The following is a 21,732-nucleotide window of genomic DNA, read 5'->3' on the forward strand; positions in this document are numbered from 1 at the left end:
CAGACTGACTAGTCAAAAGTAACACACACACCCACCCACACACACACACACACACACACACACACACACGCACACGCACACGCACACACACACACACACACTGAGGCTCAATGATTGACATCTAGCACACATGCACGCATATGCTTGTTTTTATACATTGTGGGGACTTTCCATAGATGTAATGACGTTTGTACTGTACAAACTGTATATTATATCGCCTTTACCTAACACTACCCCAAAACCTAGCTCTCACAGAAAACTTTCTACATTTTTACATGTCCAAATAAACATAATTTAGTTTGATTTATAAGCATATATTGACGTAGAATTCGGGGAAAAATTCGGTCATTTCATTCTAAAAAATTCAGACGTAATAAATAATTTCTTCAGCTGAATCAAAGGAATTATTTAGAGAGTATCTGGCAACATACTAAAGTAAAGGTTACCAGTGTCAAAATACCTTACAAACGAATTTGCTTAATGTACTTACTTGAATTGTGCAAACTTGTTGCCTTGATTCAAATAAGTAAGCTTAAGTAAATTGTATTAAGTACATTTTAAGTTTAACTTACTAAAATAATTAAAGTATTGCTTACTGAAGTTATTAAATTGTCCCTGTAATTTTAAGTTAACTAAACTCAATATTTCTTCATCTCAATGGTACTTTTTGTTGTTATAGATAAATTAAATATAAACACAATGAGCAAATAGGTTGAGAGACATCTCAGTAGTGGTATAAGCACAGGGCTCTAGACTAACATTTGAGAGAGGTGGCTGGTGCTACCAAGTTATTCAGTTGGTGGCACCAGCCCTTAATTTGGTAGCACCAGTCATGGGGTGAGGTAAGAAAAAGTTGTTTGATGAACATTTTAAACGGAGATCTTTATTATAGTGCTGCCCTTTTAAGAGACAGCGCACTACACTGGATTCACAAGGTATGCGGTGAAAGGTGGAATTGCCGCGCGGCAGCCGCCTTTCAGCCAATGTGGCTGCCGCTCACAGAAAGATAAAATATTTTTATCTTCAGCTGCGCATGCCGCAAAGAGCCGTGCCCGTGGAAGTTGCGGGATTTTGGATGCACGAGCACCGTCTGCGCACCGCGTCTCCGCCAACGAAACGGCCCGCCTTTTGCCGCTTACTGCTCCATTATGGTGGATTCACACGGTACGCGGCAAAACGCGGGCCGTTTCGTTGGCGGAATGCGCCGCTTGCGCAATATAACATTTCTGCACAGTAGATTTATAATACGCAAAAATTATACATTGATCAGTTTGGCAGTCGCACCGGTGCGACCATTAAGAAAAACTGATCGCACTGGCAGTTAAAATAGTCTTAAATTGAGACCATTTGGTCGCAGTCTAGAGCCCTGTATAAGCACATAACAAAACATGTCAATTGTAAAAACTTAGTCAGATAGAGTTCTGCTTAATATTCAGCTATTAAGTTAACAAAACATTTTTTATGAAGTGAACTTTACTTTTTTAAATGAAGTAAAATGACCTTATTTACATTAAGTGAATTTCACTGTTAGGTTTTACAGTGTACATTACATTTATACAGTAAAACACAATTTAAGTGTAAGGTAGGACCACAGAATACTAATGTTCGGAATCAATCAACAATTTTCTGTATGTGCAATTACCTTTAACAGCATGAAGGGGTATATAGAAAATGAGCGGTTTTTATTAAAGCACCACATTCTCACACTAATCGTGTCAGTAAGGTGCCTGAACAACAAACATTTATGTCTATGAGGAACACAGAGAGAAAGTGAGATAGAGAGAGAAATAGGAAACAGAAAAGGACAAGCTGCAACTTGCCCCACATTTACAAAGTGGATTATCATGCTTTAGGATGGTGATTTGAGTCTGCGAGAGTTGACACATCACAGATGTTTCTTTTGAAGAGACCTGTTAAGGCACGGTGGGAAGTCTCTCAGCCTCTCCGCTTCCATCGCCTCCCTCCGCCCAGATCACTGTGATTCTGGGCCGTGTTTAGATGTAAACACCATTACCGTTTTGTCAGTTTGTTATACTGTTTGTCTGCTTCACAAAATGACAAGCTCCTACATGGAAAACGGTAAAAGAAATCCTGCCTCTGAAATGCCGCCACCCCTCTGACACATTAGAATTTATGACTGTGTAATTCCCACTGGAATCATTTGGCTGGTACGGGTCCAGCGGTGCTCCGGCTGAGCTTTTATGTTTCAGGGGAAGCATGAAGGCAGGCAGACAACTGACTGATTGACTGTATTACTCCATGTTTAGCGGCATATTTGAAAGTAAAAGTGCTCAGGAGAGCCACAGAGAAACACGGCGGCCTGAGGGATGGTCGTATCGGCTCCTAGAAAAAAATCTGCTATCGCCAGCTGTGTAAACAGTGATGAAAACTGTCTAAGGCGGCATTTTACAGATCAACAGATGTATTTAGTGCATTAGTTGGTAAATATTTGAAAAATTATAGAATTGAGAAAACAAAATGACTCCTCAGAGGACTGAATAGTTCAATATTTAGTAGGCTATTATTCAAATAACAATAATATTAATTGAGATTTTAGTATTGATATTTTTATATTGGTAGTGATATGGCAGTAGATTATACATGTTCCTGTGGCTCAGTGGTAGAGCATTTCATTACTCTAAGTTTAAACCACCTACACGCCAGTCGTCCCCACAAGGTAAATTGAATATTAAACATACCAAATTATGTTTATTTTAAAAGGTTAAACTGCAGAAAAATTACTGTAAGGGTTATCTGAGAATATGCAGTTTGTACAGTAGAAAATTCAATAAGTCTAAAGCAAGTCCCCACAATGTTAAATCGCATGTGTAAGAGGTATGTATATATTTAGTTGTTGCTTCTCCAGATTTTGGTGCACATGGTTTCTGAGGGTATACACTTTAAAACTGCTGGCTTGTTTTTAACCCATGGTTGGGTCAAGAAAGGACAAAGCCAAATGTTAAATTAAATGAACATTGAAAATGATCATAAATGACCCAACCCAACAGACTCTCTAAAAAATGGTAATATTTTGGTAGCTGGGCACTACAATAAAACTTAAACTAACAGTTCTCGTAAAGAAAATTACGTGTTTTTTTATTTGCAGTTTATTTCTGTAATTTAACTTTTTTTAACTGAATTTCAACAATATTTGAAAAGTGTATAATATACATCAGTAGATATTTGTATTTTCTTTCCTGATTAGGGTTTATTGTTGGGGGGATGGTTTGTCTCTATTAAAAATACAATTACAACCATTTGCTACCTGTTCTATTTGCTTATCAAACAGATTGATATGTTTGGTTTCTGTGACATTGTACAGCAGTTTTTAAAAATGATCAATTACATTTGAATACAAGTTTTATACGTCAACTTTAGCTCTAGTCCTTTCACCTCCTTTGCTTTTAATTGTCCATGTCATGTGTCTGATTTCCTCTCATCCTGCGCCTCAGGGTGTCATCTGGCCTTTGTTCACCTGATCCAGGACGCGTGGCACCGATCAAGCACACAATAGATCAGACAATAGGTCTGATAGGGGCTCTCCTTATGCTGAGAGGCTCATTTGACACCTATAGCCGAGTGCAGGTTTCCTCCATAAACCAAACGCGTTCCCAGATTAGTTTACAGTTGTCTCCTGAAGCTTCAGATGGGGTGGACCCCCAGCGGAGGCTAACATTGACATCTGGCTTACGTCAGGTCAGGTTCACACTGAGCTTGGGCCGTAAGGAGGGGCTACTAAGCACCTATGGCTGACGTTCCCAAAACAGCTCATCCGTGTGTTAAATTTCAGTTGTCGAACATCTTGTCACAGAAATTGCTCTGGGTGTTTCTCTCTGAAAGGACGCGTGCTGGGTGACACTGATCTCCACGCGATGACGCCCATCCATTTTTAACACGAGCACAGATGAAGTGTGGGTGGCCCGCACGCGTGTCCTCGGGAAGGCGCGTGCCGTCCGGTCGGCACGAACCACTGCTGTCTGTACCTTAATTTACGATCAAAAGCATATGCTATCACATAACATATAAAACCAGGCCCGCTGGGCTTTAAAGTCCGGAAAATGGGATGTGACACGTGCCATGTTAACTGGGCATTAGGCGAAACCATATATTGCAGTAAATGTGTCGAAGTTATTGTACCAGTTAGAACAGATGAAAAAGAGACGTAAACCAATGCCAGAACAATTACAGCATTGGTCATTGCTAATTCATGAAAAGTGAGCAAAAAGGTGCTGCTCATTTATTTTTTAGGATTTCGTCAAATATTGTGGGCCGATATCAAAATACAGGGCACACTTTTGTTTGACCAAAAGTAGATCACATTTCTAATTCCAAAGGGAAAACATTATGATGTAATGAATGTAACTACTGGCTTTTAGATGTCCTTCAAAAAGGATAATTAATGTATTACCAAGTTAAATGATCCACACAGTTCACCTCATTAAACATTACACCTTCCACTATCTGTGTCTAATTCTGGACAATTATTAACTTTAGTGTTTAGTGAAACATTTATAATGGATTTTAAAAAGTATTTGGACACTTAAACTACACTAAGAAATGTGTCACTGTTAGTGCAAAAAAAGATACCTCAAATGCACTGTTTAACATTACAAAAAGATGATGTTAAGTTTTAGATAAAAAGCCGACTGATTTTAATAAAAAAATTAAACAGGTCAAATATAATTATATTGGTCAGTCTGCTATTGCACCTGTGTGAACTCAAACAAACATGACCTTAGAACCAGTAACTTAAAAATGAATTAGTAAGTTATAAAAAAAGGCCAGTCACTTGTTTGCAGATGTCATGAAAAAATATTTGGTGGATTCTGTGGAAGTAAACAGCAACATTGTCAACAAATAAATAGATTTATAGATGTATGTTTGGTATTTTACTTTGATATTTTGAGTAACTTAATATCAAATGTTGCACAAACATTTTTTTTTACAATTAGACGAGGCTTTTTAGATCTGGACATTTTCGGTTTACTATTTGTGTTAAATTTACTTAAAAGTTAGATTTTACTGTTGTAAAGACGTGATTGGCCAGAGTTCCCGGCATGCTTTGCATGGGACTGAAGTTTTGGTTACATTGGTGGGTTTAAGACGTTACCATTGTGCTGAAGAGAACATTTTGTTAAGCTCGGAACATGCTCATAAACTATAGTTCATAAATGTATACATTTGAGTTAGCATTACTTACTGTAGGAGTGCAAGTTGAAAACATAACATGATAGTATAATTTACGAAGAAAAAATTTTGTTTAAATTAGGCGTTATATTTTTTAGTGTAACATTTAAAAAAATAACTTAAATGCAAGAATTATTCATCTGAAATTCATTTGATGTACATTTTATTTTGGCCTAAAAGTATTTATTACCTGTAACTCCATGTTTGCCATGTAAATCTCAAAGTAGAACTAAATTAAACTTTGTGAACACTTTTAGGCCACAGATTTCCAGAAACTCACTGAGCGAAGCACAATGTATTGTTAAAGGAATATGCTGTGTGGAGAGAAGCCCTGCATATTTCCAAAGGGAATCCTGTTAATCTACATCTCATAGCGTGAGAACGAGCTTCATTTTCATCCAAATTTTGCTGAGAGGGAGTTTCTCTGTGGAGAACTCCGGGCTGATTGTGAAGGGGCCGGTCTTTTGAATGAAGAGCAATGATACTGCTCCTCTGGAGGAGGAGATGGTAAACAGCTTGAGAGGCACTTGTTCATGCAGCGCTTCGCACACACTCCTGATACTCGTAAACAAATGAGGTGAGAAGTTTAACAAGCTACCTTGTCGCTAAAGAGGCTATTTTATTTGTTTGGGTGGGCATGAGAATTTCCTTCGCATTGATACTGCTGAAAGAAGACAGCATCCGTAGGGTTCTCTAATGAAGCCGGAGGTTGGCTAAAATCCCTTAGCTTGGGCAAGATAATTGGAAAGGCTAATGAATTTTAATTTAATGAATGTATTGATGTGGACATCAGTTACTATAGTACTGACACTGAATACTGGTTTTTAAATCCTTTTGTGGTGTAGAGCAATTGTGTAGCGGTGACAGTTAATATTAGTTTGAGCTTTCCCAGCGTTGAATTTGAATATGAAAAGCGCTCATGTTGATCCACAAGCTTTATTCTCGTTTTTGGATACGTTTTTCAAAGCAATCAAGGACACGTGTGATAAAGTACAGAAGATTTATTGAAAGGGGCTGTTCCATCATTATTATGGTAGCCACAAAGACAAATACACTTAACGCTCTCATTCATGCCGCATGCCAAGAATGCAAAGACAGACCTGTAACTTCTGGATAAATCTGTCATATGAAGAACTACAACTACACAAAATGTTGAATGTAACCAACCTACAGGAAAGTGTCTCAGTACCAAAATCTAGTTTCAATCGTCGTGATGATCACTAAGATTTTCTAATACCCTATTTTGTGTTATTTACACAATATTTGAAATTCTAGTTTTTGGAAGAATCATTTTAAAGGAATGAGAAGTGTCAGAGTAGAAAAGGTGTTTACGTCAACAGAAACATACATATGATACTGGTACAGATGTGTGAGATAACTGCAGCACCAGAGATACACAGTATGTAATGCATACAAAAGACCAAATGTTGAAAATAAAAATCATAATTTCATTGCAATCACTGTTTTATTTGAACTTTGTGGCTCTTGTATATTGTTTAATTTTCATGTTTGTGTTGCTACTGTCCGGTATTAGGATTACATTATTTTTAAGCATGAAAGAAGCTATGCAAGTCCAATTAAATGACCTTTAGGAGAAATATAAGAAAAACAAAAAGTATACCTTTTTGTTTATTATTAAGTATGAATTATTTTGGCCATATAAAGCAAAACTATTAAATAAAAAACATTTTGCAGAAACAAAAAGTGGAATAGTAAAAATGTTTCCTAATACTCTCAAGCTTTGGGGTAACCATCTTACAATACCAATGAATGTACAGATGAATGTATGAATGTATTTTGTTTGTCAGGAGAGGGCTGCTATCCAAAAATATGTACTTAAAAATATTTTCAATTAAATAAGAGACATTTACTTGTGTTCCAGACAGTTAACCAAAGTGAAACCTTGATAACATGATACAAAGCACAACATTACTGTTCTCCTATTTTAGTATGAGTAAAAGGAAAAATGAGTGTAAATGAAAGTATCAGCTTAATTTCAGCTGTATACTGAATAAAAAGTGATAACTGAAGTGCTAGATGATCTACAAAGTGTGATTTGCGATTACAGACATTGCTGATTGGTCAAAATACATTGAGAGTACTACACAGAATTGCTCTAAAGAGAGATGCATAGCAGTTCCGGTTCTATAAGACAAAACAGAAGGAAAAGTGCTCTGCTGAACATGATACAAACACAATACATACTGAGATGAGATGTACAGCAAATCTGAACTCATTCGGAACCATATTTGATCACAAGCTCTTGAAGAATTAAAGACATTAAATTGATTATTTTGGCTAGTGACAAACAAAATGATTGAGAAACAACATGTACAGTATATAAAAGGTGATTAAATCGGACAATGTTTTGTAAAAAAATGTAAATAAATGAAGTCTTATTAAAACCATATTCCATAAATTAAAATAGAATGTAAACAGAATGATATTATGGTTGCTCTTAATGTTCTTATTTCTCAAACTGACACCGAGTTACGGCCTTAACAACTGTTTAACACTGAATGATGGCACGGAGGATTTCAACAAAGATTTTCTTTTAAATACATGTAAACCTCTCCAACAACATACTGGCAAAGAAATAAAATGTACGTAAAACAAAACAGCAATCATTTGCAGGTTTTAGAATACATTACTTCCTCTTTCAGACTTTCTTGGCTAACAGCACAGTGTTTTTACCATGGTAATTTCACAAACTACACTTGGGAAGCTTTCCGGGGAGCATATACATGTTAAAAATAGTGAAAAGGGGGCTTCATGGCCTAATATTTGCCCTGAATGAGTTTTGTAGATGAAGGGGTAAAATTCTTAAAATGGGTATAGTACAGCAGTTAACGGAGTTGCCATTACGATCTTTTTTCACAATCGTTTTCTCTAACGTACAGTTTTGATAAAACTTATTGGTGCGCAGACACACCAATGCAGTACAGCATTTCAATAAACAGACACTCCAGTGCAAAATACTGTAAATGCTCAGATCTCACCAGATATGTACTACAGATGATAGAAAGTGATTTAGATCACAGTAAACACTGTCAGTGTCCTGAAAAGGCAATTCGCACTATCCAGAAGCACAAACTGTTACTCTACACTAAAGAAATCTGTAAACTATTTTCTTCTTTTTAAAAGCTAGTTTCTGTCCACCTTACTTCTCACGTTGTAGCAAGAAACATGCTCTACATTGTAATGAAATGTTCTTATAAAGAAGCACTGGATGAAACACTCCCACGGTGATTCAAGCCGGTAAAATGTACCAAACTAACCAGTTACATGCTGTGGTTTAATTCTGAATGTTCTAAAATCTAATTTAAGTTCAGTTGTCAAAAGGGGCTGTAAAATACATTTTTTCGTTTTGTGCCATTTTTAATAAACTTCTGTCTGTATAATACAAAGGCAGTTTCTTTGTTTTATGGACTTGAACAGTGTTATATATTTTGTTCATAGCAATCAATTTTAAATAAATATTTTGTAGTGTAACTCAGTACCAGCGTATTTGCTAATAGACATTTCCCCTGTAAAAGTACCAAGAGAAAGTTCCAAAACCAGCATCCTGCAACTAACAAATCAATAAGGTACCCATAAAATGTGAATATTATGACGTGATCACTCATAATCTCAACATTAATAGAATATCAAGACCCTGTCAAACCAGCATGGTATACCGTGAAACTGTTCACTCTGGTGTTAATTCAACCAGTAAACATCCACTGTCCCAGTAATTCCTACGCTTCTTCACGTAAACCACACGTTTTTGCAGGACGTACAGTTTTTGCAAAGAGTGAACGGAGTCACAGCAAATGAAAGGCCTCATATGGACAGTCCACCCCAGTCACACCGTTGCAAAATAATACAAAACACAGTATTACTCATAGTATTAAGTGCTGAATCCGGTTCTACTGACTGAATTCAAAGTACAAGTCAACTTAAAACAGTTATTTTCGTTACAAACATACTATTGGTCACACAAGCTTTTCTTGAATGCTTGTGAATGCTTCTCTAACAAGTACCAGTCTACAGTTCAACAGCCTCTCAAAAAATAACATTGACGCAAAAACTAAAAGGGTGTTTGGCATCGCTATATTCAGCACCCATCGTCCTTCATAAGAAACCTGCCAAACTTCTTTTTAAAATCTAAACGTGCGAGCGGACACGCTTTCTACAACTACCTACATTTCAATGTACTTCAATGAGCAATTTATCTTGCAAGATCACAACACAAGGTCTCCCTCTTCTTTACTTCTTGGAGATCTTTCCAGCTTTCCTCTTAGGCTCATATGGGGTTCTTAGGATACTTGGTGTCTCCTCCATGACCCTGACCAGCAGGTCATCAATGTAGTCCTCCAGCTCCCGAATATGAGCGTCTTTCTTCCTCACCACCTCCTTTTGCTTGATAAGCTCCTGCACAACTTCCTCAAAGGAGAGTCTGCTGTAGGCCGCCATGCTTGTCTGTAGATGTTCGGCATCCTGTGTGTGAGGATACATTTTTAATTTTTCATGTGCATTTATTTCCAAGATTTATATAGCCAGTGTACGCAGTTAAGTCTTATCACTGCTCTCTGGGAATTTGTGCATGTTTACTTTGTGCATACTGTACAATCGTGTACTTATTTTTATCGTGGTAGGCATCGCTAGGGCCCTATCTGCTTGAGCAACCTTCAACGTTAAACATCCGGCCTTATCTCATTCACTAATAAGTGCGTTCAAGTTATGTACACCATGTATGTGCCCAGATTTACAGTATGTGTGCAATGTTTGTTCTTAATGTTTAATGTCTGGTTTACTATAAACAAGAAAGCTTATGCCTGCAGCCTGTATAACACAATCCTAAACATTTCCATATAAGGGCCATTCTTCACTCTCTGTAAACGTACCAATCATGACTTCGGCGTGAAAGTGCTCACACTGGTTTACGCACAAATATGTGTACATGCACACTTAGTGAAGAAGCCCAATGTTTTTATTTAAACAACACACCTTGTTAGAATGGAAAATTTAGCAATGACATCTCACAGAAGACAAATATTTCTGGAGATGAGAGTGAAATAAACATGTTATTTAATGTTGCCCTCAATAACGGACTAACTTGATAAATGAGCCAATTAAAAGTGTTGTAAATGCCTGTTCTCTCATATAGAGAGTGATTATGTGTTGACATTAGAAGTCTCAGCATCTGACTTCATGATGATACATTCTGCTATCAAACATACTGACAAATTCACACTTTTGGCTGTCCAAGGCGAAAATAAGCACTAAATTTGGTCAGTTTATAAAATTGTAAAAAATACTTAAAGACCGATTTCATGCCATCATAAGTTAAACTGTGTGAATGGGGAATAGGCTGAAATAGTATTACAGTTGTTTCATGCAAGAAGTAACAAACAGTAACAGTGAATCCTGTTTGTTTGTGCCAATATACTGTATGAATTAGGTTTACGCATTTACAAAACTGAAAATTTGTATTGCCTCAGTTACACTACAGTATAGATATTGTGGTGAGACACGGAACATTTGCCGTTACGATGGTTTTACTAGAGTACAAATAAAACCAAACCAAAACTATCATGCTATTGAAGATATTAAATACTTTTGACAGTGTCAATATGTGTAGACATCAAATGGAGATGCTAAACATTTGTGCATTTGTTATGGAAAGTAAATTTGACAGAAACAAGCCTCAACAGCTTGTGGTCTTCAACTTGAGTCACATTTTTTGGACAGCTGTTTATACATGTGACACTTTGATTATGATGATCCTCCATAGATTACAGTAATAACAAAACCTTATTTGTTTTCCCTGGAGAAACCGCAAACCCTCCATAAAACTGTCATTCTAGAAACTAAAGGAAAACATACAATGGCCTTATTTGAACATAACTATTTGCTCACTTAAACCACACATACATGTATTATATTACATGAATGTTACATTAAATGTACGCATTGTAGTTTAAATGCTTACAATTTAAAATGCACAAGCGCTTAAGCAAACATTTCACAACATTACTGTTAAAAAGTAAGACAATTTGACTTTGTATAGTTGAATGAGCTTATTTAATATGATATGATGAACTACACCTGTGGTTACTTTGATAGTACTGTTTGAACTTGGGAGGAAGTGACTTCGAACGTCCCCCAAAAATGACCTTGGGACCAGTTGGTAAAGTTGCAAAATAGCTGAAAGAAGTGAAGTTCATTGTGAGAAATGCTCAAGAATCACTTGTTTGCGACTGCCACCTGGTTTGATATCTTATCTATTGGCCTAAGTATCTTTCGGGGCCAGTTTATGTTTATTGTGTGTGTTCTTTTCAATTATACTGCTTATTAAGTGAATAACCTGATCGTTTACAGTTTAGTAGTATGATTTAGAAATTAAAATATTGCTTAACAGACAAAACAATGCCACCTGCAATACATCCTTCCCAGCGAATATAAGCCAGTGAACGTAGACTCGCAAGACGATTCAGAGACCGAAATGCTGCATGAATTGTTAAACCGCCATGGCCACGAGCTAAAGCTGGTGGGGGCAGGAAAGCAGCCCAGGAAATGACCATGAACTGGCAAGCTGCTGATGAGCAGATTTAGGCAATCAGGAGTGTGGGAGAGATAAGACTTCCACTTGGCATTCTTCAGTTGTCTCATTATGGGCACTAATGAGGGCCTTCGCGTTGAAAATCTAAAACTCCAAGTCCTTTGAAATGCCTCGGCCGGCTCCCCCCTCCCCTCCCCGTCCCCTAATTAAGGCTTTAGAGCGCCAGAGACGCTATTTCACGGACGCGGCGCTAACATAACCTCAAAAAGGGTGAGGAAAGCCATTTTCAGCAATCCCGATCCAGTTTCAACATCACTTCAGCGTCGAGCAAACGTCGTGTTATTTCGCCGATGACGGTCACATTCGCTATAATTATGACAAAGCGAGACGGGCCCTTTTCCACGTTTAACACTGACCGTGGGTTGACCTATGGTGTAAAATTAGACCAGTGACAAATTGCGTATTATTAATGATTAGATTTCCAATTATTGAGTGAGAGAACGTACCGCATAAGATGGCTCGCTAACGAAACGGAAGCGCAATAATAACTTAACACTATTTCAAATTACATGCAGATCACATAGGATGACCAGCCATTTCAGCTGTTAATTAGATAAACGGCTCTCCGAACACACAGCCACAAGTGATACTCAGTCAGAGATCAGCATCATCGACTTATCTTCTATAGTTCTGCAATAAATGACCAATTAAAAGTTTGGGCAAGTTTTGAAAACTTGCGAGAAATGTGGTCAAATTGTGTTTAGACAGGCTGTATGTGATAATACACCCTCATGTAGAAATGAATAGAAAAAGTAGCATACTTAGTGTTTCATTCAGGATTATACACACAGTGAAAAAATAAAGAGACCACTCCAAAATGATTTTGAGTTTTTCTAGGTACGTGTTTAAGTAAAATGATCATTCTGTGAACTAGTAACAATATTTCTCCCAAATTCCAAATGAAAATATTTGCTGCGTCCCAATTCGCACACTATCCGTCCTAAATAGTATTCGAAAATAGAATTAGTATGTCCCAAATCATAGAATGTGGAAATGGGTAATCCCAAAGTACTCGAATGGTCTACTGTGTCCGGTGAAAATTCAAAATGTAGATCCATGGACACTCGAACAGCTGATATTACCCACAATGCACTACGAGAGGGCGAAGTTAATAAAATTAAATGAAAGATGCTTTGCTAAATTAATCAATGTAAGCATACAGTAAACATTACATATGAAATAATGAATGAATAAATACTCAGATGCATAGAAGAGACGTATTTTGATGTTCATGATCATAGTGAACAGTATATCATTTTAGTGCATAGTAAAAATAGGAGAATTGGGACGCAGCAATCGTTTTTTTTTATTTGGAAGAAATTGAAACGGGACAGACTGGTTAAATGAACAAAAAGATGCAACGTTTACAAATCTTGAATACTGCAAAGAAAAAAGTTCATATTCATATTTAAACACTAATGTTTTTAGGAACAGATAAAATATATATGTATATAAATAAGAATATATGTGTCTTTGCATTCTGTTAGTCTTTCACATTGCTTTTGGGTGACTTTTTGGGGTGTCATTCCTGGGGTTTGTTTATGTTAAATTCAATATACACTGGCCTGGAATTGCCACAGTGCATGCAGAAATGCTGATTAAAGGCAAAACTGGAGTGGTCTCTTTATTTTTACACAGCTGTATGTACAGTACAGCAACTTAATGTAAATTATAAAAAAAGAAAAAAAACGTGTCAGTGTTGAGCTGTACTCAAAACGGTGTTCTGCTGTCATACAGTTTTTCTGCTGAATGAACTTACATGTTCTCTTGTGTTTTTCATGCCAAGCTTCTTAACAGGGGAGGTTTTGGATTTCTGAGTGAGGTCCTCATTACTGGTGGGATTTTTCATGTTGTCACTGTAACCGGGACAAAAACAAGAAACCAACAAATATCTTACTTGTAGAAGCATCAGAAAATACATTAAGTGTACCTGCATTTAGCTATTTGACCACTCAACGTCTCTAACGTCTCCGCCAGCATCAACCCCTTAACACATCAAATCATCAAAGCATGTGCAACTGCAAGTTCAAAGCAACTTCTCGCGCTAACCTTTACCATTGTGAAAAGCATAAGGTCATATTGTGTTGACAGGAAATGGTCTGACACCCCCTCACACGCATGCTTTAAGCGGCAAGTCTACTGTTAATTTCTCAACAGTTGGTGAGGTCACTGACCACAACAAGGGCACTGCAGCCCTGGTCGTCAAGTGTGAAGTTTAGTCAGTACAATGATTTCATAAACCACAACTGCCAAATACAACTGCAACTTACAGCATACTAAGCTGCCACAGTGCTCTATCGACTTTCTGGCATGAGAACGCCAACAAGCGGTCTAATCCTTTAAAATGATGAAATAGTTTTAAATGGGTGGGTTAACATCCATTAACAAAAAGTCGGTTTATTTATGATGGCGCCAAGAGCACACACATATTTGATGACTACAAAACATTAAGCAGATTTGTCTTTTGCCTAACCTGTAACCCCCGGAAGACCTGTGATCTAAGATGAGAGGGTAAGATGTGAGACTACGAGCGACCTGGTAGGCCACAAGCAAAGAAGTTGTTAATTGAATGGTCTATCTCTCATTCAGATCTCATTACTGTGGCTTGGTCAGGCCCCTGTAGTCTGGATTGAGCCTAATGACATCGATAAGGTCTTGCTAATGACAGTCTTTCTCCGATAAATATTAATTGCTGCAATGTCCCCATCTAACTCTAGTGAGAAACAGTTTTGAGAAGAGCAGAGGTTAGAAATGACAAGCAGATTTAGTCTCTAAACATAGCATTCAGAGTATATAATGTCAGAATCTTCATGTATGGATGACAGAAGAGTGGAGAGCAGTACCTGGATTTGTAGTGTGAGATGAATGGGTTGGTTTCACTTGAGGTTTCAGAAGTAAAGGGGTTTGGAGATCGCAGGTCTCCAGAGCTGCCAGTCCGTGCCCCTGCTTTCTTTCCTTCTTTCTTTCCGGTCACTCTGCCCAGAAGACCAAGCTTCTCTTTCTTGTCCTTCTTCTCTGTCCCCCACGTCATCCCCTGATCTCCGTCGAAGGGATTGCGGTTGCGTGGGAGAGTGGCGAATTTCTGGGGCATGTTGTCTCCGATGTCGGAGAAGGGATCGCACGGGATGTCGCTGGCTGGGCAGCCGTATCCGTCGCTCTGAGAGTGTCTGTGAGATACAGCGCCCCCTATGAAAGAGAAGGATAAACAATTTCTTTATTATGCCTCAGTAGTGGACACGACTTAGTGTTGTCAAAGCCCCGTTCAGCCTGCCAGCGACACCCAGCGACAAAGCGAGGCGATGTCATTCATTTCAATCGTATCTTAGCGCCATCCAGCAACACGAGTGACAGTGATCGTTGGCGACAGGAAGTGGGCGTGTCTAGCGACTAGACAAAGTCGCTAGACACGCCCAAAAGAGATTTGCTCAACTATATGCAAATGATGAGCGACTTTGGGGAGCGACTACCAATAGGAGTACAGCAGCGGAGCTCACGTCATCTGTTTTTCTTGTTACTGCAGTGCTTGTTTATCAATGTTTCTGGGACAACCAAAGCTTCTAACGACCTCGTAGCAAGAGACAAGCGACACACAGCGACACAGTCGCTAGCAGTCTGAACAGGGCGTAATACAACAAAAATTGACACTTAAGATAAATACATGGTCATAATCGAACCACAGCAGTCCTGTGAAACGTGCATTTATTCACTTGGAATTTTTTTAAATATTATAATGTTTTTTGTTTGTGTATTCTCTGGGAATCTAACCCATAACCCTTTTCCTTTCTAGCAGGAGGTTCTATAGACCATTTTTCTAGATGTAAATAATAACAGTTTTAGTTTTTTTCAGACATGAATAAGGCTTAAAGATGTTTGTTTAACATTTCAATCTTCTGTTGGTTGTATGTTGTTCTAACGTTTGTGTAATGTTGACAGAAACAGGAAGTGCTTCTGGAGCAGCATTGTTTACATCTGGCCAAATGGTCTATGCACGAAAATGAACAAACCATGCATATTCTCACCTTTCCCTTCAATAGAGCTCACCGAGTCCATTTTGGGCCTGAAATGTGTTCCTATTAGATCAGACATGGAATGAGCAGCAGAAAGTTTCTGCGTCCCAGTGAGCAGTGAGCGTTTTGGTTTGGGTTCACGTGGAACCTGAGGGTGCTGTTGTTGGTCTGACAGAGAATCGATGTCGTTCTGGCCAGAGTGTGGAAGGATGGCAGACGACGTGTCTGAAAAGGCCATGTCGTGCCTGCGACCTTTCATCTTCTCCTTGAGCTTGGAGAAAGGCGATCTGGGTTTGTCTCGCATTGACAGATCGAACATGCTGGCTGTCATGTTGTTCCGAATGAACTGGATGCTGACCTGAATCTTCCCTCGGTCTTTCCTCTTCTTACCGGGCCGTGACTCTAAATCGTACCAGCTGACAAAGAAACAGACAGAATACTTTCTCAGTAAAACTTTAAGACACAAGATAGGCAAGAGGCAGCCATTCAAGTCAAAGAAATAGATTTATAAAAGTAACACTAAATAAATATACTACATACAGTCGGTTGTGTTGTCTAGTTGACTGCAAGTAGGTTTTAAGGAAACACGTTGGATGAATCTTAATTACAGAGGGCTTCCGTTCAGACACCCAACACAAAGTATAAAACACATCCCTAATAAACAAATTTAACAGAGAAGGGTACGGTTTGTGTCTTAGGTGTTATTAAAAACTGATGGTACACGCACCAGTAATTTGCAGATGTGCGGTGTACTTTCACAGCCTGATAACACACAGAAAACCTTTTACTATAAAAACCCTCTGATGGCAAGACTCTCTTTCAGGCTTTGCTCTGTATGTATAATTCATACAAAAACGACATGGGGCCAATGTGTTTGTCTGACCATAAACCCAATTTCACTACACACAAATCCACAGCATAGTCCATTTAGTCCATCTGAAAGCCTTCCCCCGTCCTGAGAACGCATATTATAGTAGGGATAAACATAATTCCCTGGTAACTGCAAAGGTTTGGGCCACATAAAGAATGTGAAGTAATACCCCCCCACCTAGGCCATTCGGCTCCTGTTTATTTAACCTCTTGCTCTTTTTTTCTGCTGGAAGTAATGTGATTGATGCTGTAACGCTGTGAAAAGTGGTGGCATTTGCACAAATCTGGCCTTTGTTCATTGATGCTCACACCAGTGTTTGGAGATTATGAAATGGACAATATTTCAGTACAGCCGCATTCATCACAAGAGATGCTGAATATTGGAGATTTGTTTAAGACTCTTGGAATAGGACCGGATATCATTGTAAAACATATAATTGTAGTGAACGCTGCATGACTTTCTTCTGCAGACACAAAAGATGATATTTTGAAGAATGCGGGTAACCAAACAACACTAGACCTTATTGACTTCCATTGAAGGACACAAAACCACCAAGACATTTCACGAAATATCTCCTTTTGTGTTTCACAAAAGAAAGTCATATACAGGTTTTGAATGACATGAGGGTAAATAATGACGACAGAATTTGAATTTTTTGGTGTACTATCTTTTTAAGAATTTTGGTGACAACTCATAATTTTCAGAGGATGGTTCAGCACAGTTCAGCAACAGTAGAATTTGGTGTCACTGTGAGAACACAGGGTTTTGGTTGTTTCTTTTCAGCTCTGTATGTACGGTATTCATTTGCAGTGGCATCTATTTTGATAAAACCTAAGGGGTCGTGTAGAAAAATAAGCAATATTTTGGGAAAAAATATCACTCAAGCCCTCACACCTGCATTTTTGGCCTCAGCACTAACCCAGCTCTTCAAAAATAAGTTTCACACTTCTAACCTGGACACTGTTCTTTCAAGCAAGCGCTACTGTAAACACTCCATCAGTATCAGAACACAGTTCCCTCTAGGGCCGTCACAGGCTGCCATCTTGCAGAGTGCTCTTCTGCATCATGGCACAGCTTGTGACTGGTGATTATGTTTCTTTCCAAGACATCCACACACTGGGGAGCTTGTAGATCCAGGGGAAGGGGGTTTACCTGGTCTCAGGCCCAGTGAGGAAGCTCTGATCTGGGCATGTGGCAGGCCAGCCAGCCCCTGTTCTTCACATGGGAGTCAGGGCCAAGATAAATCTTCCTCTGCCTGGAACCACAATACTCCCACTCTGCGAAGGCCGCTGGGAACCTCCGTACAATCAACAAACACAGGTGTGCTATAATTAGGGCCTGTCGACTCCAATGTCAAAACGGATTCTCGTACCCTTGCGTCAGTTAGAGGAAACCCTTGCATGCCGCCAACAGGGATTGTGAACCCTGAGAGTTGTACCAGAGGAAGGGTCTGCCATTGATGCAAGCTTGGTAGAATGATTTGTGTCATCAGTCTCTTAAAGGCAATGAGTTATTGAGCTAAACTTTCCATGGGTGTGATTTCATAGGATTATTAAATAAACAATGCAAGGCACCTATGCTGCGACAATGCTTACCAGCTTTGAGGAAATGTAAAATAATAGGCAATAAAGGCATTGACAAAATGCAATTACCTGCATATTTTTGGAGAAAAAGTGACAGAAGTATTCTAAGGTCATGTCATTGTCTTGATGCATTCATTAACATAAATAGAAGACGTTGACACTGCCCTTTCTACTCTAACCAGCATTACTGGTATTTCTCCTATTACATGAATACCATGAGCTACACCCACTATGTAAATGGCACAAAAATTAGAGATGGTGCCCATAAAATAATAAAATGTAGTTACAGTAAAAAGGCCTAGTCACAATGAGAGGAAGTAAGTGCGTGGGGGGTATATAAAAGTATGTGGTTGTTTCAGAGGAAATAGACCTGAGAAACCAAATGCAGGATCATCCTCAGTAGACCAGCTCATCCACCTTGAGTTTGCGAGAGTCAAAAGACGTCAGAGTTATCAGAGTTTCATACCAGAACAAAAGTGACCTGCATGGGATTAAAGTGATGACAGTGATCCATTCAAAAAAAAATTTAAACCAAAATGAACTGATCAGGGACCTTTATAAAAAAAATATATAGTTTATATTACTCACTATGAAAAAGAACCGTGTCCTTACAGCATTTAAAACTTTCAAAACAGATAAAGACTGATAAGTCTGACAGGTTACACCTGAGAACCATGTCAGAAGCAATGCCCAAAGCATTACTAAAAATCAAAAACTACAGCACTCATAAAAACAGCCACATTAAAGGGATAGTTCACCCAAAAATGAAATTCTGGCATCATTAACTCACCCTCTTGTCATGTAAAACCGGTATGGCTTTCTTTTTTTCCCCACAGAACAAGATATTTGGAAGAATGTCAGTAACCGAACAGATCTCATCCCCCATTTACTGCTATAGTGGGGAAAATAAATACTATGGGAGTCGATTGGGGATGAGATCTACAGTATTTGGTGACTGACATTCTTCTAAATATCTTCCTTTATGTTCAGCAGAACAGGTTTGGAAGAAGTAAATGATGATGACAGAATGCGTTTAAATGAGGCAAGCATTCTTCCATCTAATCTGGCTTTAGTTTTCCAAATGCTGACAACAAGCATTAAACACTAGGCCCTATGTAGGCTAATAGGTCACAGTGAGACTTTGTGGTTTGCTCTCAAAAACAATGAGCATATTAAACAAGCCAAGCTAATAGCCTGAACTAAAACGGACAAACATGAATACCACAGCATTACTAAAATACTAATAAGGACAAGACAATTTCTATATAATTGGATTGGGTCAAATGACCAAAAAAATCTGATTAAAAGTGTGATTAAAAAGATTTTATGCAGTTATTGCAACAACTAATGTGACATTAACTATAATACAGATCCATAGTCTTGATAACTTCATTGTGATAGCAAAGAGAGAAGTGCTCTTTTACATTTCCTCTTTTAAGTTGCACTTCTGCATATTTGAAAGAATGTTCAATTTGTTTAATTCTTCAAGATTTGCTATTTCCGCACGAAGAGAAACATCAGAGCAGACATCTGCAATACAAATTATCATATTCCCTTAAACATAATAGCTGGCACACAAGAAATATGTAATATTATTCATACTAGACATATACAGTTAAAGGGAAATATACAGTCAGCGCACTTACTCAGTTTTCCGCCGTTCCTTATTGTCAAATATATCATTCAAGTTGATGATTTTTTGGCCCAGAAACTTATCCAGCCCGACCAGGGACCGGTGCATCACAGTGAGACATAGCTCATAAACCTCTGGATTGCTCTCTATGAGTAGCCCTGGCAGTTCAAATGAAGCCTCTTCCTTCCACACTGGGTTGAGGGTCTTTTCCATCACAGAAGTGGAATACTTCTCTTTGGCCAGCTGGATGATTGTGTAGGCATCGTTGGTGCCATTCTTGCCCTTTGGTTGCAGGTCTGTTGCTTGGAGGACCGTGGCTTGGACATGAGTCGGAAACCATTTCTGTGACTGTTCAGCCAATGACATGATGATTTCAAGTGTAAAAATATGTCTGAATGTTTATGAGGGTGAAACTTATAAATAATTATGAATGATTAAGTTTGGGACTTTAATTATTATTTTCGCCTTAGCATATTGTTTAGCTTGGAAATAAGTGACCATAAGGTGAATTAAATATATATATTATGAAATAAACCAAGCTAGTGTTTACAGTGTGGGAAGAAACTGTCAGTCATTAGAAATGTGTTCAGTCCACTGTTTTGAGTCGCATCTGTTAATCGAGATATAATGACGGGCGTCACCACCACAGAAACACGCTCACCCTTTTCCAACTCCTGTCATCTAAAACTAAAGCGAAAAATAAACAACACAATTAGAAAACATCACTTATTCATTCATACATTTACAATATACTCTCAATGCTGACTGACATTATTGCTACAATAATATTACGGCCGTTGTCTCTTTAATGATATCGTTTGACTTTTAGGAGCGCGTGACAAACTTACTTTTATAATGTCATTCAATCAGATATTGTAAAATATCATTAAGACATCGCTAAAAGGTTTATCAAACACAGCTGATGCTCTCTGTCAGCATGTAAAGACAGCACAAGGCAGTGGTATTTACCTCCGAATCATGTTTTCCCAGCACGTGTAACAGCGACACTGAATGTGGGATCATCGGTTTAGTAAACCGGTATCAATTCTCTACATTTGTGGTGGATGGAGGTAAATAAATCGCTCTGGTCGACCCTAATCCATTTTAAAGAAATGTGTGGTATTCCACATCAGCCCTTTACTCGACTTCCTCGTTCCTCATTTCCGCCGATGCGGTCACGGGTCGAAGTGCAAACTCCTCCTCTGTTACCGTGGAAACAAAGGATCTGTTCAAAGAAACAGCCCGCTGCTGCCGCCTTTCCCGGGAAATCCAAAGAATCACGCGCAAACACACAATTTACGTCTATCTTTTTATTGTTTGGTTATCTTTATTAAAAAACAATAATAAATACAAATAAAAACAAATTAATAATTAAATAAATACATAATTAAAAAACTAATTAATAAATACAACATTTAAATGTTTAATTGTTGTGAATTAGAACAATTATAAAAAAATAATATTTAAACAATTATAAAAGCAATTAATAAAATATACTTATACTTAGAAAAACAAATAAAATGAAATAAACATATTATAAATGTTATACAACTATTCTACAAAATAAATTTGTTGACCATACATGTATTTTTAGTAAATCCAAAGTGTTTTTAATAACAGCAGGACATTCATAAATGCATGTCGATTAATGACAATTCACAGAATATGTCATGCCATTTAATATACATTTGCCTTAATTTGAACAATTATTTATTTTCTTTTTTACTTTTGTTTCCTATTCACCAAATGTAGACACCTCTTCAGATTAATTCTGGTCATATCAGATATTCACAGATTAACTCAATGGCCATCGGTATTAAACTGTCAAAATAAATTATGAAAAACAA

At 38.0% G+C, this 21,732-nt stretch overlaps 1 protein-coding gene across 1 annotated transcript; it reads right to left on the bottom strand.

Annotated features, from left to right (window-relative positions):
* Nucleotides 1–6,173: 6,173 nt before the first annotated feature.
* Nucleotides 6,174–21,046, bottom strand: LOC130559348 (rab11 family-interacting protein 2). Its single transcript, XM_057342357.1, has 6 exons — nt 20,855–21,046; nt 19,899–20,572; nt 15,811–16,214; nt 14,635–14,977; nt 13,551–13,647; nt 6,174–9,666 (listed from the first exon to the last, which is right to left on the bottom strand). Exons 2-6 carry the CDS (start codon nt 20,249–20,251, stop codon nt 9,436–9,438), a joined length of 1,428 nt encoding a protein of 475 aa, XP_057198340.1. The 5' UTR covers nt 20,252–20,572; nt 20,855–21,046; the 3' UTR covers nt 6,174–9,435.
* Between the last annotated feature and the right edge of the window lie 686 nt (nt 21,047–21,732).

Source organism: Triplophysa rosa, linkage group LG9 (genome assembly GCF_024868665.1).
Source record: "Triplophysa rosa linkage group LG9, Trosa_1v2, whole genome shotgun sequence".
NCBI lineage: Eukaryota > Metazoa > Chordata > Actinopteri > Cypriniformes > Nemacheilidae > Triplophysa > Triplophysa rosa.